Source organism: Morone saxatilis, unplaced genomic scaffold, assembly GCF_004916995.1.
Source record: "Morone saxatilis isolate NCDOM2014 unplaced genomic scaffold, NCSU_SB_2.0 Contig9, whole genome shotgun sequence".
NCBI lineage: Eukaryota > Metazoa > Chordata > Actinopteri > Moronidae > Morone > Morone saxatilis.
In genome coordinates, this window is record NW_023340268.1 from 1256647 (window position 1) to 1273231 (window position 16585).

The window sequence follows — 16585 nt, forward strand, 5'->3', positions numbered from 1 at the left end:
ATGTGATACATGTAGATGTCCTTGTGCAAGATTATAAACCATCCCTTTTTCTCTCAACTGTCTCTTTTGTCCAATAAAGGCAAAAACAAGCCTGAAATAAAATCATCCTTTTGTGCCATTGGAAAAATGGCCTATGTTTAGTGACAAGTGCAGATTGTTATAAATCGATAATAATTCAAAAATGTATTCAATTAACAGATTTATTTAGTTAAACTGCTCCTAACAACCACTACCTGTCACTCAGAGCAGCCACGCCCTTAATTATGTATAACTTAAAGCATTAATGTAATTTAAACAGGTGGGTTGTCTATTAAAATCATGAACGGGGAAATCACCGCTCTTTGTACCGGGCTGTAAACATGTTTATTTATTTCTGCTGTAATATGGGGCCTTATGGAGACTGACTCACTGCTGGAGCCAGCCTCTAGTGGCCATTAGAGGAACTACAGGTTTTGTTACTTCCATGCTGGCACTAGAACTTCAATGTGTATGGGATTTGTCTGATCCCTCTATGTAAATATATGTAAAACTGCCATCATATTTAATAACACCTGATGAAATCATATTTGTACTGCTCAGTGTAAATCTAATATCTCGTTAAAAGCTTCATTCTGATTAGAAAAATCTTCCTTTTTTTAGCCACATTTCCCAGTTTTAGTTCCCACCACATATTGAATTTTCAGAGAGTTTGGAGAGCGACTCCTAACTGGAGCAGTTTTTCCATCAACAGTGTTTGGTGGATTCCAGCATTCACCTGCCACAGTCAGTAATCTGGGAGCCAAACCGATGATAACTGGCACCTGAACTGAGCGTCTGGCAGAGCAGACGAGTCTGCGGCCACAGTCACAAACTGCCAGAGTTTAGATAGCAGCTCATGTTAATTTATCCTCCTGCTCACAAGCTGCATCAGATCAGCGCGCTCTTCCCTCGGCCTGTTAAATCTACTGTAACATGAATGTTTCAACACGCCTCACCTTACTGCTGCTGCTGACTCGCTAGCAGCCAGGACAGTTTGATTCAGGCTTTAATATGTTTGACATTAAAAGTTAAATTCTCTTATTTCTGTAAAGAATTGAACTCTATGCAAATACCGGTGATGTTTTTCAGTGTGTGGGTTGGAGCGGAGAGGTGGAGAGTGGAGGAGTTTATGAGAGCAGCTGCAGCAGGCTGAAGAAAACCTCCAACACCAGCAGACAAACACTCTGTTGTTCTTTCCTTTCAGAATATTTGTATTCATTTAAATTACATTACAGCATCTAACTTTATGGAAGTGACACAGAATATCGCTGGAAAGCTCCTGTAACACTGCAAAACTTTATTGTTTTTCTGTTCCAGGGCTGCATGCCTCACAGCAGTGGTTCCCAACCCTTTTCCTCGAGGGACTCTTTTTCCATTATTTATGGACGACCCCTGTCTAATCGACATATTTCATATTAACATATGAACTCGGTAACTGTAAGGAGTTTGTGTAAAACAAGTGGTTTGAATGAATTTTGAGCAGATTATTTCTTTTTTATACAATTCTCTGTCTGTATTATGTATTTCTCTTATAATTTTTATAGACTTCTTTTTTTTTTTTTTAATTCTGTGTTTTCTTCTCCCTGACAGTTGTGCATTGTTCTATTAGGTGAATGCTGAGATATATATTTTTTAAGTTTTCTTAAAAACCCTTAAAATCAAGAAGGCCTCGCGACCCCTCATGAAGCTTTGGCGACCCCTAGTGGGGGTCCTGACCTCCAGGTTGGGAACTACTGCCTTACAAAAACCAAGTAACAATGTCACAGTGAGTGTGAGTGATTAGAGATATCTTATTTATGTATTTTTTGTTTGTGTACGTTGGATTCGGTGTGTTCTTTGTTCTGTCTGAAGCTGAACTGTTTCATCTCATATTCACATATTAATTCATCAATATAAACCTTTGCTTCAAGAGTAATAACTTCAGTTATTACTGTGTGTAGACATTACTACTTTTATTTAAAACACATTTTCTATTTTTACTGTGTTTTCATGTGAATGAATTGATTTTATGTCTTTATGTTTTGCCTCAACAGACAAATAAAGTATTTTTGAATTGAACTCAAAGTGTCAGATTCTAGCAGGAAACAGCAACAAAAAAACATTATCAGACATCACTGACAGGAAGATTTCTGTTTACACAATCTACAGTTGCTGTTGGTTTTTCAGAATGCTGCATATTGATTATTGATTTTAGCTGTCATGTGTTGATTTTGAAGACATCCCAAAGTAGTGACAATCGTTCAAACGCGACGGTGTCAGAAGTTGATTCTCCGTCGTGTTTACGGCTGCTTGTCTTGAGGAAATCATTTGAATAGATTCTATTTTCATAAGCAAAAGCCTGATAGAAACATTAAAACTTTCAATCTTCTGTCAGAACAGACAGCAGAGGGAAGAAGCAGCAGACTCTGTCGTCACTCTTTGCCCCAGGCGGAGCCTTTCATCTATCAAACTTTACCACACTAGGGGGGCTGCTGCTATTTTAGGCCTCCAATAATTTTTTTTTTCCTAAATTTTCCTGAAGTTAGTGTTTGTTGCTGAGCAGTTGTAGCCAAAACTCACACAGCTACACACACAGACGGTGACTGGCTGGAGGAGTTTTGTTTGTTGCCTGGGATCGAGGTGTTGGCTTCAACACTAACAGACTGGGGAGTGGAGGGGAGACGCCGGGGACCATCAGGGACTCGCTGAGTTAAATCACTTCTACAAACCTGCAGCCACAGATTGAGCTATACAGATTTGATCCTTTATAAAAAGAGCATAAACACAGCGGGAGCTTAAAAATGCACCGGCATCAATGTCGAATCTTTTTCTAGAAAAGTGTTTTGATTAAAGTCCCCATGAAGTCGACGTTAAAAGAGTATAACAGTATCTGGCCCAACAACAATAAAGTCATTCTGTAGGTATTTTGGAGTATAATTAATGGTATTTTAGAGTTTGCCATTTCCTCGTGGCTCATCCTGCATTCAGGGACGTTTACTAATTTTGCATCCTATGAAACTTTCTGTCTTATAACGCCACCAGAGACGTTCTGGCCTCACTGATTACTGTATAAAAACACAACTTTATGTCTTTATTCACTGATTATGGTGAAAGTGGATCATATTTTATGGAGAAAATATTCCTGGTTTTCCCCCCGATGTCCCCCCAGGTCTCTGCCTGGTGGACATATAGCCTTCGTGTTACTCGCTAAAGTAGCCTACTGCTCACCAGACCGATACCCACGGAGAATTCAGCACAGTGTCCATTTACAGTGTCATGGTAGAAAGCTCAATCCGACAGGCAGAGCATATCTGGAAACAAACCAGGAAGCTAGAAAACTTTGTTGGTTTCTGCACTCAGCAACGCTCTTTCACATTTAGAAAAATCAGCTTTGCACACATTTCATTTTCAGTATGTTTGTTAGACCTCAAGGACAAACACAATGTGTTCAGTAAGACTGAATGTAAAGAAAATAACTCCTCAGATCACAAACATGCCCCACTGAAAAAACCTTATTCATGCTTCACTTAATTGGCTGAAAAGAGGCCATTTATCATTTCTGACATTTTATGGAATAAGTGATTAATCATTTAACTAAGAAATAATTAACACTTGTATTGGTAGTGAATGTAACTCAGTTGCAGGTCTAATTAAAATACATTGCCCTTTTAACATGTACAAAATATTTAATTTCTGACATGAGTGTAGCCTGTCTGTGCTCAGCGTTTTATCTGCATCCTACTGGTCGACACCCGCAGACCTCAGAGACTCATCAACCAATCACCTCTCACCGTTTATCCAGTCAGCCTCCCAGACGTGTCCTCCGCCATCTTCCTGTCTCTGTCCAGGAGCAGCTCCCGTCCTCTCCTCGAGTGTCCGTCCTGCAGCCAGCTCCCGAACACCTCCCGCGCTCCTCCAACGACTCCCCCGTTCTGTCCCCCGTTCTTCAGCTCGGCCGCGTTCTGCTGCCTCAGTCTGTCAGGAACAGTTACAGTGTAATTATGGAGTTCAGATCAGGTGCACCGATACATACCAACCAATAATCAACCATCATTTTAAAGATTCTTCACCTTTAGCGGAGCTCTGGAGAAATGTTACATAATATTTAATATATATTCTGTCCTTTTCTACTTATGTAATGTTTCTGTTTCTGTTACCTGTTTACAGACTACGGATGTTAATTACCATCATTTCTAACTCTGGCATGTTTACATCTTTACTTTTATGCAGTGTCTTTTTAGGGGGGGGTGTGGTATATTACATTAGTTAAGCTACCTGAACTGTGTGCTCCAATCCCACTTGTTTGTTTTGGTTTTGTTTTTCTTTTTTATTTGTTGGTTTGCTTCTTTGCCCTGTTGTATTGTTTGTTCTTGACTGTTAAACATCTAAAACGAGACGTGATACCCATTCAGGCTGTATTACTGATCTACATATGCTTCACTATGAAAATATTTGAAAGGAGGTTCATTAACATGCTCTGTCCTTCATCAAATAAAAAACCAAATAAATAAATAAATGTTGGTTGTTGGTTTTTTTTGGCACTATATAATATATATATATATATATATAATGTATAGTATGAATATATGCATTTGTCTCCTGCTCTATTAGCACAAGGTTTCATATATAAAGAATAATCTTTGAAAATATTTTAGATAATGAATTCAACATGTTTGTTAGACTTTAGTAAACAACAGTGAATGTAAATATGACTGTAAATGCTCTACAGTTAATGTTGTATCAATGATGCTCCTAGAACATATATTCATAATATTTAATATATTGTTATTTTTGGTATTTATTAGAAGTTCTTACAGTATTCCGTATTTTGAGGATTTATTTGAAGCCACTACAGGGAACATTTTGTGTTGATTCTGGCGGCCCTTGTGGACTAAAGCGGTACTGTTTCCACTGCCTCCTTTCATTGATTTTAAGGGGAATCTGACATTAAAAATAACAATATAGAAACAGCCAATCTTCTGGCTGATGGTCTTGTTAATGTAGGTCACATTGAGGCATCAGTATTCCATATTGCATACATTACATTGATTGATTATCATTACTGACGCATGAGTGACATTAACCTTTAAATGCTTTATATGCCTTCGGACAGCTTAATATTTAACAGTGTATTCATTTTACGAGGTGATTATGTGTAGAAGTATAAATGGTCATAAAATGTTATTGGTACCAACTGTGTGTTTGCAAGCTGTAGCTTCTTAACTGTGGAAAAAGAGACACACAAAGCAAGCATCTGCACAATAAAGGATAAATTAAAGCCCCTACAAAGAACTTTCATTTTGTGTTGATTCTGGTGGCTCCTGTGGACAGAAGCGGTAGTGTTTTTACTGCCTCATTTCAATGATTTCAAGGGGAATCAGACTGAATAACAGTAAAAATAACTATATAGATACAGCCAATCTGCTAGCTGATGGTCTTGTTTGTCTATGTAGGTCATATAGAGGCATCAGTATTACATTTGTATTAAAACTGTTAAAAACTCCTTGTAATTATCTAATTTCCCTTTATTTTAGAATTCTTTATTCAATTTCATTTCTCAATGTATTTCAGTTTTGTCTAAAGAACACACAGTGACAAATTAAATAACATATTGTATCTGTGGATACAGTCGACCAACATGCTGATGAAACATTTGTTTTTCAAAATGTCAATCATATTTAGATTTCTGAGCGTGGCGATTGCTCACAATCAGATCTAACACAAGTGGGTCATAAGTGGGACGTTTATAATGAGGAGAAACTAATAATCCAAATAATTTAATTTACTTCATGTGAAGATTGTAAATCAACTGTAACAATCGAGAAGAGCCCACAGATGACGAGGCTCAACTGTTTAAGACACTGTTATGTCAAATCAAATTTTACTTTGTGAAATTAAAAAGATAATTTTAAACTGTCAGGTCTTATAAGAGGTGAACCCTCCCAGTCTGAACCGTGCAGACACTTTTCTTAAGCAGCTTTAAGATACTTTACTGTACAATATCTTTGCATCGCTGTCTCATTAATTCTCCTGTTGTCTCTACGTTGTGTACTCTGTTGTTTACAGAGTTTATAAAACCAACAAGAGCCATGAAGGATTTCAATGTGCCGTGAGTGCAGGTTCATACTGTGGTGCTTTTCAAAGACTGAGTCGGAAACCCAGAGCTGACTCGCGGGAAGAATAAAACTCTTGCCCAAATTATTGTGGAGATATTGGTTTCCAACCTAATGGCTCTGTTATTTGGCCAAAGAAGTCCCAAGCTCCTGGAAAGGAAGGCAGACTAAATAAAGTCCCGTAGATTTGTAGGTTAATGTTCTGAAAACAATGTTAATGTGGCAGCTAGAAAACAACAGCATAAAACCCCTCGAGGGGAAGCAGAAAATTATTTTGGACGCACAGGTCACCACAGAAGGTGTCAGTGGGTAGAAAACGATATTGAAACTGCCAGTGCTGCAGTTCAGTGAGCACTGAATGCACAAAATATTGCAGAGAGGAAAGAGAGGGTCGTACAGACTGTAAAGCCATTTGAGGCAATTTTGTTTTTTTAGTCTATAGGAATAAAATTGACTTGACTCTTTTCATGAGAGGCACAGATGTGCTCAATCGATGGTCAAACCCACTGTATCATAATTCATCTCACATATATTAAACATAAAAGAGGAGAGGGTTATAAAGAGAAACATGTGAACTGTAGAGGAGCATCTGCACTTTAATATCATGAAAATAATCATGACACTATGCAGAGGTTGGATTTGCTTTGTTCCTCAGCTAAATTGTTCAGCTCAGCTGCCTTTTAATTATTTAGTACAGAGTGTTAAAACTTTACCAAGCAACCTCACACGGTTTCTTGTATGAACAAAGACCATTATTATATTGTTTACCAGTAAGTCGTGACCACACCAAACTGACCCTAAGCCCCGCCCCTTTTTGCTATGTGCTCCAATAACAGTTGAGCGAGCCTCTGTCAACTTTCTCCTTTTCAGTACTTACATATGCTATGTGCTAGGCTAATCTATGTTGAAAAGACAACCACATTTTGACAACGGTTAAAAGCGACATATTGTATATATTGTGGTATTTTGTGATTAACAATGGAAGAGGATTATTTCTGTATCAAATTTAAAAGTTTTTTTAACCAATGCCAATGAAAGGCCCTTCGAAAATTAAAACAAAATACATAAAATAATAAATATCCTAAGAATAAAGTACCTGCTGCCAAACCGGTCTTGAAGCTCATCGTGGTGTTGACTGCTGAGGTTGTTAGCGCGTTGCTCCATTAGCCAGCCCAACTCAACCTCCAACACTTTACTGCCGTTGTTGTTGTTTGTTAGGGCTCCTTCCTGACAGCGCCGGATAAAGCTCGGGGGTGCGTTTTCAGGTGAGCTCACAGGCGGCCCCTGCCCTCCATTCACTCCATTGTTGTGAAAAAGTTCTGTCAGCTCCATGCTGCCGCTCTGCAGCTGGCTTTCGTTGAACCAGCGGGCGAGTTCGGCGCGAGCCAGTCCTGTCCGACCCTCCAGTTGGCTGAACTCCTCAGGGGAAGGCCACCGCGTTTGAGCAAAATCGTCCTTGAGGAGCGCCAGGGATCGGCTGTCTGGAGGCACTGAGCAGGAATTCGGGTTGGGGATGGAGGGGGCAATGGTGCCTGGAGCAATGATGGGCAGGGTGTGCGAGGGTGGAAGAGGACTTTTAAGGTGGCCCACGCCGGTGCTTGGCTTGTGAATCCCATTCAGCTGTAGAGTTTGGTGTTGCTGTTGCTGCTGATGTAGTCGTTTCTTGGTGATGCCGGCGATCCCACCGGCGCCCATCCTCTTAGTGCCCATGGAGTTGAGAAGGGCTTGTTCTAGGTTGTCGCGTAGTGCACGGCGCTCCACAAACCAGCTGTCGATTTCCTGGTGAGACAGGTGGGTGGTGCCCGCCAGATTGTCCACATCGCCGTGTGTGGGAAAGCTGTTCCTCAAGAAGTTCTCCTCCAAGATCTTTAGCTGTTCCGCTGTCTTTCCTTTCATCCTCTCCAGCAAGGGGAATTGGGTCAGCACTGAGGACTTTTGCTGAAAGTCTGGTTTCAACGCTGCTGGTGGCTCACCACCATCCAAATGGATTCCATTGTTGTGAGCAAGGGAGTTTTGATCGTGGGGCCATTTGCCGTCTGAGCGAGATGTCCCGTTGGCCTCTGCCAGAGGAGTGAGTACCTTGTCTCCTCTGGGGTAGCTGGCTTTCAGCTCAACTCCTTGCTGCTCCTTTAGTTTCTTGCTATCTAAGGGGAACCCTGGAATCTGGGACGGGGCTTTGGCCGGAGCACGAATGGACTGGATAATGGTAGGCCTCCTTATCTGTGTGGTAATTAGAGGAGGGGAGTTTGGAAGCTTCAAATCAGCAGCTGGCATAGCGTGGGTATTCTGGTGTTTTTCTTTGGAAGTGATGGGCGAAGTAAGAGGGAAAAGTAATGAGTTTTTAAATGACGGGGCAAAGATAGGCGGGGGAGCTATCATTGGTCTTGTTAAAGACTCTGGAAAGACTATGGAGGGAAGCGACACCACCGGCTTTGTTTTGGGGTTTCCTAATGTCGAGAGAAGCTTCCCTTTGGACATTGAAGATGGTGATAATGACGATGATGGCGGTGGCATTAAAGGCACAGTAGCGGATGACCTCTTCATTTCTGTTGTGCCCAGAGGAACTGCTACAGGTCTCTTCATCTCCATGGGAACTGGAGGCGGAGCCATTGGGAGACGGTCTTTTTGGGGGGGAGGGGGTGGAGGAGGAGCCATGAGGACTTTGTCTTTAGGGTCACCAGAATGGGGGGCAACTGCCATAATGGGCCGCTTAGATTCTGGGCCAAACACTGTTGTCAGGTGTGTTCGTTTAAGGGAAAGACTGGAGCCCATGGCAACTCCAGCGGGAGAGTTTGGGGTGGTGACTACACTGAACCCATTGGATGTGGCTGTCCGTACATGACTTGGATGCCCAACTGTAGTGTGGACAAGGGGATGCTGGGAGGATTTGGCAGATGGCTGACAGATTGGGCTTGTAGGCAGGACGGTGAACGTGTGATGGGCAGGAGGGATGGAGCCATTGAACATCTTCTTCCTGGCTTCTTCCACCTCCTCTGGGGACCAGGTGATGCCTTGCTTCAGTCGCTGGGTGGTGAACCAGACTTTGATCTGTTCCTCCGGGTGCTTGGAGGCAGCTGTCAGCCACGACAGCTCTGCATGTGTAGGGTAAGGAAACTTGTTAAAGGAGGTGATCAACGTCAAGTTGTCATCTAAAGAAGGGTTATATTTGGTGGTGTTCAAGGGAACAGCTATTTTTGGTACAGAGTTAAAGTTGGGCGGGCGCTGGAGCATCGGGGTGACATGGGAGAGCCCTTGGAGGATGGTGGGTTCAGGGATGATGACTGTTCCGTTGATGTTCACTGCTGTTATTTGATCCTTCTGGATCAGGCTGTCCAGCTGGCTTTTCAATTCGCTCCCTTGAAACAGCGACTGAATGTTTTCTGGGGTTTTCACTGTGGTAGATATGCAAGGGGGAAACACCGAACTGCTGTTGTTTTCACCTTGTTCATTTGTCACTTCGCATTGAACTGAATTGTCCTTGCCTTCGATTGTCTGCTCTAAGATAGTCTGATTGTTCATTTTTATCCTCTTGAACTTGAAGTTTGTCTCGCCCGGGTGCTGGCTCTCATTGTGCCCTGTGAGCGAGTCAAACTTCTTGGTGTTGAAGTTGCAGACAGCACAGAGGTACAACGGGTTGAGAATGACGTTAGGGTGGCTGGAGTCCACATGCTCTTTAAAGTCATTCAGGTTCTGCGTTGAAAACGGGCAATACTTGCACTCGTACCCTCTGAGCTGCTTTTTCTGGGATGCTGGGTCAGACTCAACCCCTTCCCTGTCCTTCTCCCCTGTGGCTTCTACGTCTTCAATGACAGGGGGCTGGTCTTTTTTACCTGACTCATCATCTTGTTCTGATGGCTCAGGATTCTGGTTTTCCACTGGTTTTGGAAACATCTGCTGGTCTCGATTCTCTGGATTCTCTTGCTGGGGGTCTTGACTCTTTTCTGCAGATTCAGATGATTGTGATTGTTCTTTTTCTGTCACATCTTTGGCCGCCAATATTTCCATGTCCATTACTTCCTCAGGGTCATCTTGCTCTTCAGGCAGGTCATTGATGACCCGGACCATGCAGGGGGTGGAGGACTTTCTACGACTGGACATGTTGGCTGCTGCTGGTGGTGGTGATAATGGTGGTGCTGGTGTTGCTGTTTGCGTTGAAGATACTGGGGTTTTTGGCTGCTGCTGCTGGTGCTTGCCGAGGACGTCAGCGTGTCGGTTTTTGAGGGGACTTTACTGGGGTGGGTCTGAGCTGATGGTTGTGGATACTGGTAGGTGGGTGGAGGTGGAGTCTCCAGCGTGCGAGAGGGAGGGCGAGAACCGGCTGACGGTGCCGGCCCAGGACCGGTTGTGCAGTGGCGTCTCCCGCTCACTGGCAGTGTCAGCTACCGACCTGGGCGTCATGGGAGGGCATCACAGACAGCAGTGGCGCTCAAGCTGCATAGAAACAAACAAAAAGAGGGAGGAAATTACATGTTAATATTGTTTGTGTTCAGTGAGCTGTGCTGCAGCCACTTGGGGAAGGCTAAAAGCAGAGAAAAATACATGTTAGAAAAACATAGAGAGGAGTCATGTTGATATTGTTTGTGTGTGATGTGATGTGCTGCATTCACCCAGAATAAGACAAAGAATGGGAAAACTGCATGATGGGCAATGGCATATAAATTGCACTTTTATAAACAGGCAAACTATGATTTTGGTTGAAACAGTCTATCTATTTGAGGATAAAACACATCAACAGATTTATTCTGACTGGGGTTACTTGAACAATAAATATATGCATCGTGTTGTACTGTTATGCGCTTTGATTGTTCCTTCAAAGACAGTAAGTTGGATTCGAAATAATAAACCTAAAGCTCCTGAAAACTCAGTTTAAAATCTTTATTTCTCTACAACATTAAATATTTTTGACTAATAAAAAGCAACAACGCTCCTAAAGTTTAACACTCAAAACCTAGTTAATCTGCATCATCAGAACTAAGATTCATGTGACAGTGGCCTGGCAACATAAATCATAAAACTGACATTTTGCTTCAGATATTGATTAAAATCTGACTCATAGTAGACTCAGTCATACAGATCAATATCAGTATTTGTGACAAAAAGGTGATTTGGGTTTTCACACAAACACAAATAAATATTTGCTGCAAAAAGGAAATCATCAGTTTTAAACGAATGTTTCGCTGTAAATTGAAAATCTTTGGGTTTTGGGGCTACTCATCAGACAAATTGAAGATGTCACTTTAGGACCTGGCAAATTGTGACAGGCATTTTCTTTACTGATGTCATTTTATAGACTGAACGATTAACGGTGTGACAGATTAATGAATAATGAAAATAATTCGTAGCTACAGTCCTAATAAACTTTATTATTATTAGGTTATTTATTTAAGTGTATTGTTCTCTTTTTGTAATTCTTTGTGAGCCTGGAATGCTTTTATTTTTAAAATAATTTTCCATAATTGTCTACTGTCTATTTGTTTATTGTCTGTTAAAATGTTTTGTCAAGGGGAATGCCATGTTTTTTACTGCAAACCAAATCTACCTTCGGGTACAAATAAAGTAACCTGAACTTGAACCTGAATCTGAAAGCCAAAAATATAGAAAAATCTTTAAAAAACATGATTTTTTATTCATTTTAGAAGGTCACAGATAAGAAAATCTTGGCAATGTGTGGTAGATAAACTCAGAGGGCACATATAAGGCAGATATAGATACAGTGATTGTCTATAATAGCATAAATATCCCCTCCGGAACTGTTCTGGTTGTTACGCAACTCCACATCAAAGATGGGAGGTTTCGGTTTGATAAGCAACATGACATTTCGCTCGCCCGCCCTCCCCGTCCTCTAAAGCTCAAGCCAGGTTTCTGTGTTGTTGCTCGTCCTAAACATCACAGGAGCTTCATCAGGTCCAGCTTAATCAGACGCTGGCAGATGACAGCGTTTGCTGACAAAGCCAAGGCCAGAAGTTAAAAATAAAGCGAGTCTGACTGACAACTTGGAGCGAGACGCTGCGCCTGAAAATTACGATGAATCCGAGTGCCACTTAATCAGGGCACGCTGTTCCAGGCCAATCACATGTAAATGCAATAAATTGAAGAGTCCACAGTAACTACAAAAGGCAAAAAAAAAGTCTCCAAACTCCAAACCCCATTAAAAAGACATTAAGCGTCTTTCATAGATTCGGGCAAAGACAACTTCACAGGATAATTACCCTGTAATCATGTAATAAGAGAGACTCAGTGATGAGATCTCCTGACAGCTATCATCCACACAATGGAACTGAGAGAACGAGGTAAAAACAGATGGAGAGAGAAAGGAGAGAGAGATAGAAAGACAGGTATGAATAAATATGGGAAGAGAGGGAGAAAAGGGTAAAAATAAAAGGAGGACAAAAGCAGGTAAATGGGAAAGTGAGAGGGAGGAAGAATGATATAAAAAGAGAATGGGAGACAGCGGTGAAGAAGCACAGAGATAAAGAGAAAGAGGGGAGAGTCTAAAAACTTCCAAGCTGATGAAAGAGAACAGGCACAAAGCAGAAGACGTTTTAACTAGGCCATGGCCTGGCAGACAGAAAGAGAGAAAAGACAGTGAGAGAAAGAAAGAGGAAGATGAGGGAGAAAGGAAAGCAGATAAACATAAAGAGGGAGGAGAAGAAAGGGACAACAGAGCGTTTAAAGAAGCAGAATAACGGAGATGGAGGGAGAGAAAAGATAAACAGAAAGCAAAGAAAAAGGAGGACAAGAGGCAGAATTGAAAGCAGATGAAGAGGACGAAGGAGAGGAGGACAAAAGCACTTCCATTTGACATAAAAAAAATCTTAACGGAAAGCTGCAATATCAACAATAATATGATAAAATAAGGTTTTTCTATCAGCAGAGTTGAAGCTTTGAAAAGGTGTCCCAATCATTTGGGAGAAAAACACATTTGCCAGAAAAATTGAGAGTATTTCAACACTTAATTAGTATTGGGCAAGCTGTTATTTGTCCCAAGTGTCACTTAATGTTGGACATATTTCATGCTCTCACATTCTGATCAGCTTCTCACCGCCTGCACAGGAGACATGTTTTATAATTTCAGAGTATCCAGAGTCCTGTTTGAATTGTTGCATTGTGCAATGAGACTGAACTAATCCTATGTTATTATCATTCTCATGCATTTACATTGCTGTTTACTGCATACTTCAACTAATGAGATTTCTCAAGCAAGTAAGCATGTAAAAAATGTGACAGAGTAGCTAAAAGCGATATAGTGATTAATCGATTGACAGAAAATAAAATGATTGTCATTTAGTATATACAATATTTCTTGAGAACTAGGGATCTCTTCCTTCTACGACAATCCGTATCTAGATACATGGGCTACGATATGATTCAGGAACGAAGCATTTCAATATAGAACAATTCGATGCAATCTGACACAGTTCTTAACAACATCATCAAAGTCATGGCTGGACAGTGTTTAATATCTTGTGTGTTATTGCTTGTGCTAGCTGTATTAGCATCGACAGACATGTGACCATCCGTCTCACCAGGTGAGTGTTAAGGTTTGCTGGACTTAATTGCTGTCAGACAGATCTTACAAATTACAATACAACTTTCCTTTCTTCTTATAGAATCCAGAAGACCTCCAAACTTCAGATTTTAGATTTTTGATGAGTGTTGACGGCAAATAAGTTCAAGTTCAAGTTTTATTGTCCCTCAAGGGGAAATTTGATTTACAGTAGAGGGCTGAAACAGAAAACAAAGGAACATACAAGGAGACATGGGACATTAATCCCAACCACTACAGTGTACAGCATCTGTTTGTTCAAAAGTACTCGAAACAATTGAAATGGTAGTGAACAGTGCAGTCAGCAGCTGAGACTCAGTACAAATTTAGGGCAACTATTGCCAACAGTATCAGCATCAACTATCAGCCAAATTGTTATTTCAAACATCAGTATAACGTCAGTAAATCTAAAAATGTTTGACGTGTTTTAAACAGGCATGGAAAACCTACCTGAACCTGATCCAAAAGCGACACTAAGACAGTCAAACTTGATGAAGTATTTAGAAATGTACAGTGGACAGACCCAAATATAGAGAGAGCACTGGCCGCAGCAGGATGCTCCACCAATTAACAAACAGTTCTGGTCAAAAAGTCATTTTTCCTGCACTTCACAGTTCAAACTCTCTATGCCTCTCTCCAAAAACCTGCGGCAATACAACAAGACCCAACACGACCTGTTTAAACCGAATATAATTTTGGACCCTGGCCCAGCCCAGGTCCTGGGTCAGGTCGTTACTAGGGAACGAGAGGACCCGTGAAGACCTCTAGGCCGGAGCTTCGAAAACTAGTAGTATGGAAAGTTGGCCAGACTACTGATCTAAATCACAAAACTTTATAAAAAAGAATACAAGAATCCAGTACCATCTTTTCAATAGACCTGTGCTGGCTGGTAAACCGGCCTCGTCTTTCAAACTGTTTGAAACGTAAGCTTTCTGTCACAAAGCTTACATTCAATCAGGAACAATGTTTATAAAACTTCCTAAACATATCCGGAAGATAATCTCTGATGGTCTAGAAGATAGCATTATTGGATTTTGTCTAAACCACCAAAGAAATCTGTGAAAAATCTGCGACATTACTTTTTTCTTTACGCGCCCCAAAGATACAAGCCAATACTGTTCACTCCAATCTGGGCCACAGCCTCCTTTTCAAGACATAGAAAAACTTAAATTAACTCTCGGTGGTGCAGTGGTGGAGTTTTATGTCATTCTTCCAGGTACTGTCTCTGGCACAAAAGTTACAAACAGAACTCTTGTTTGGAGATTTAAAAGAGACTCAGAGCAGAACCAACAGGAGATTTTGAATAAGTTGGATGTTTAGTTTCTCTTTAAAGATGTTACCGGAGGCTCTTAGAAACCGTCTAACCAACTGAATTCTCGAAGGATAATAATCAATGACTGCAGACTTAATACTGACCAAATTCTAACAAATAATGAATTTTCCATTCATATTTTTTACTTATGTACATGCTGGTGTGCTTCAAAATACTTTGCTGCTGCCAGAGGTGAAGAGGGAAAATACAGGCAGATAGGAAAAGACAGATAAAACAACAGGAAAATAAAAAAGCGTGTAGGAGGAGTTGAAGAGAGGAGAGCAGAGATTACATGTATAGGAAGAGTTGGAGGGAGACGAGTGTGTAGGAGCCAAAGAAAAAGAGAAGAAAAGTAGCGCAGATCATCTGTAAAGGGAGACAGGAGAAGAGAGTGTAGGAGGAGAGATGTACAGTAATTTAGTGTGTGAGTGGAGAGAGGTGAGGGAGAGCAAAGAAGAAACTGAGTAAGAGTTTAAATGAACAGAGAAAGATGGAGGATTGAGAGACAGAAAACAGACTAGATGATAGAAATGTAGAGGCAGACGGAGCTGCGGGCCGAAGCGTTTCACTCGAGCTCCGACGGCAGGCTCGCTCCATGTCGACGAGGAGCAGTGCTGCCTCTGCCAGCTCCAGAGAGAAAGGGAAGAAAAAGGAAAACTACAACAGTGTCATGTTTTGCTGCATCACTGGATCGGCCTCGAGGACTCCGGGCCAACTTCTGACGAGGGGAGTCATATGCCGCTTGGCTGCATCCCACTTTGTCGGGCTCAGCTCGCCTCCATGCATCCTTGTAATTACTTGTACAGTATTTGTGTACAGGGGCTTGTTCGGAGCACGGTAGCACTCCGTAATTATGGAGAAATAATAAAACTGCAGCAGTGATAACAGTGATTTGCAAATTGCAAGTAGCTGCAAATGTTCTTTTTGAGAGGCAGGTGAGATCAGTTGTGCTTCAACCGAAAAACAATCAAATCCTTGTCCCTTTCTTTCACTGACATGAGGTTTTAAAAGGCCAGCACCAATAATTTCATAGATGTAACATTCAGTATCCCCCCCCCCCCAGGATCCGACTTTCCTGTCCTCCCAAAACCAATCAGACCAGGATTGGAACAAAACTCTCTACTGAAAAGTGGACCACCAAAGGTAACTTCGAGTCGATCGCCGGGTGAGGTAGGGTTCATTGCAGGTTTTACAGACACGGATGAGGAAAAACATATCAGATTTTCTCCTCCATCAAGGGCAAAGCAAACCATCAGTCTAACCACAAACTGTATCCATCCATCTATCTGACTGCACTGTAGGCAATTCAGCTTGCACGTTGAGGCGCACAAGGGCATACCGGAGAGAAAAGGGTGTCGAGGAAGCCATAAAACAACTCAGAGACGAAAAAGAAGGTAATGAGGGAATATCTTGGGAAATGAAATGACAAATTAGGAGGACGAAAGGAAGATCGGAAGGAGCCAAATGTGCTAATAGGAGGGGTTAAAGACGTTTTACTGGAACAAGGGCAAACTGGAAGGGGACGGAGGCTCACAGGGAGGGAGACATTGCACATTTCGGCACAGAAAAGGATCCAGTGGAAACAAATTCACCGATGCTCTGAATTAGGAAGGTTCA

General features: G+C 41.6%; 1 protein-coding gene across 1 annotated transcript in view; it reads right to left on the reverse strand.

The window, feature by feature from the left end:
• LOC118343274 (zinc fingers and homeoboxes protein 2-like) overlaps positions 1–16585 on the reverse strand; it is a 68523-nt gene that overhangs the window by 13658 nt on the left and 38280 nt on the right. Inside the window, exons 2-3 of the mRNA XM_035682045.1 lie at positions 7207–10541; positions 3789–3972 (exon numbers count right to left, since the gene is read on the reverse strand). Coding sequence (XP_035537938.1) covers positions 3792–3972; positions 7207–10208 — 3183 coding nt within the window. The 5' untranslated portion in view covers positions 10209–10541 and the 3' untranslated portion in view covers positions 3789–3791. The remainder of the gene's footprint in view (positions 1–3788; positions 3973–7206; positions 10542–16585) is intronic.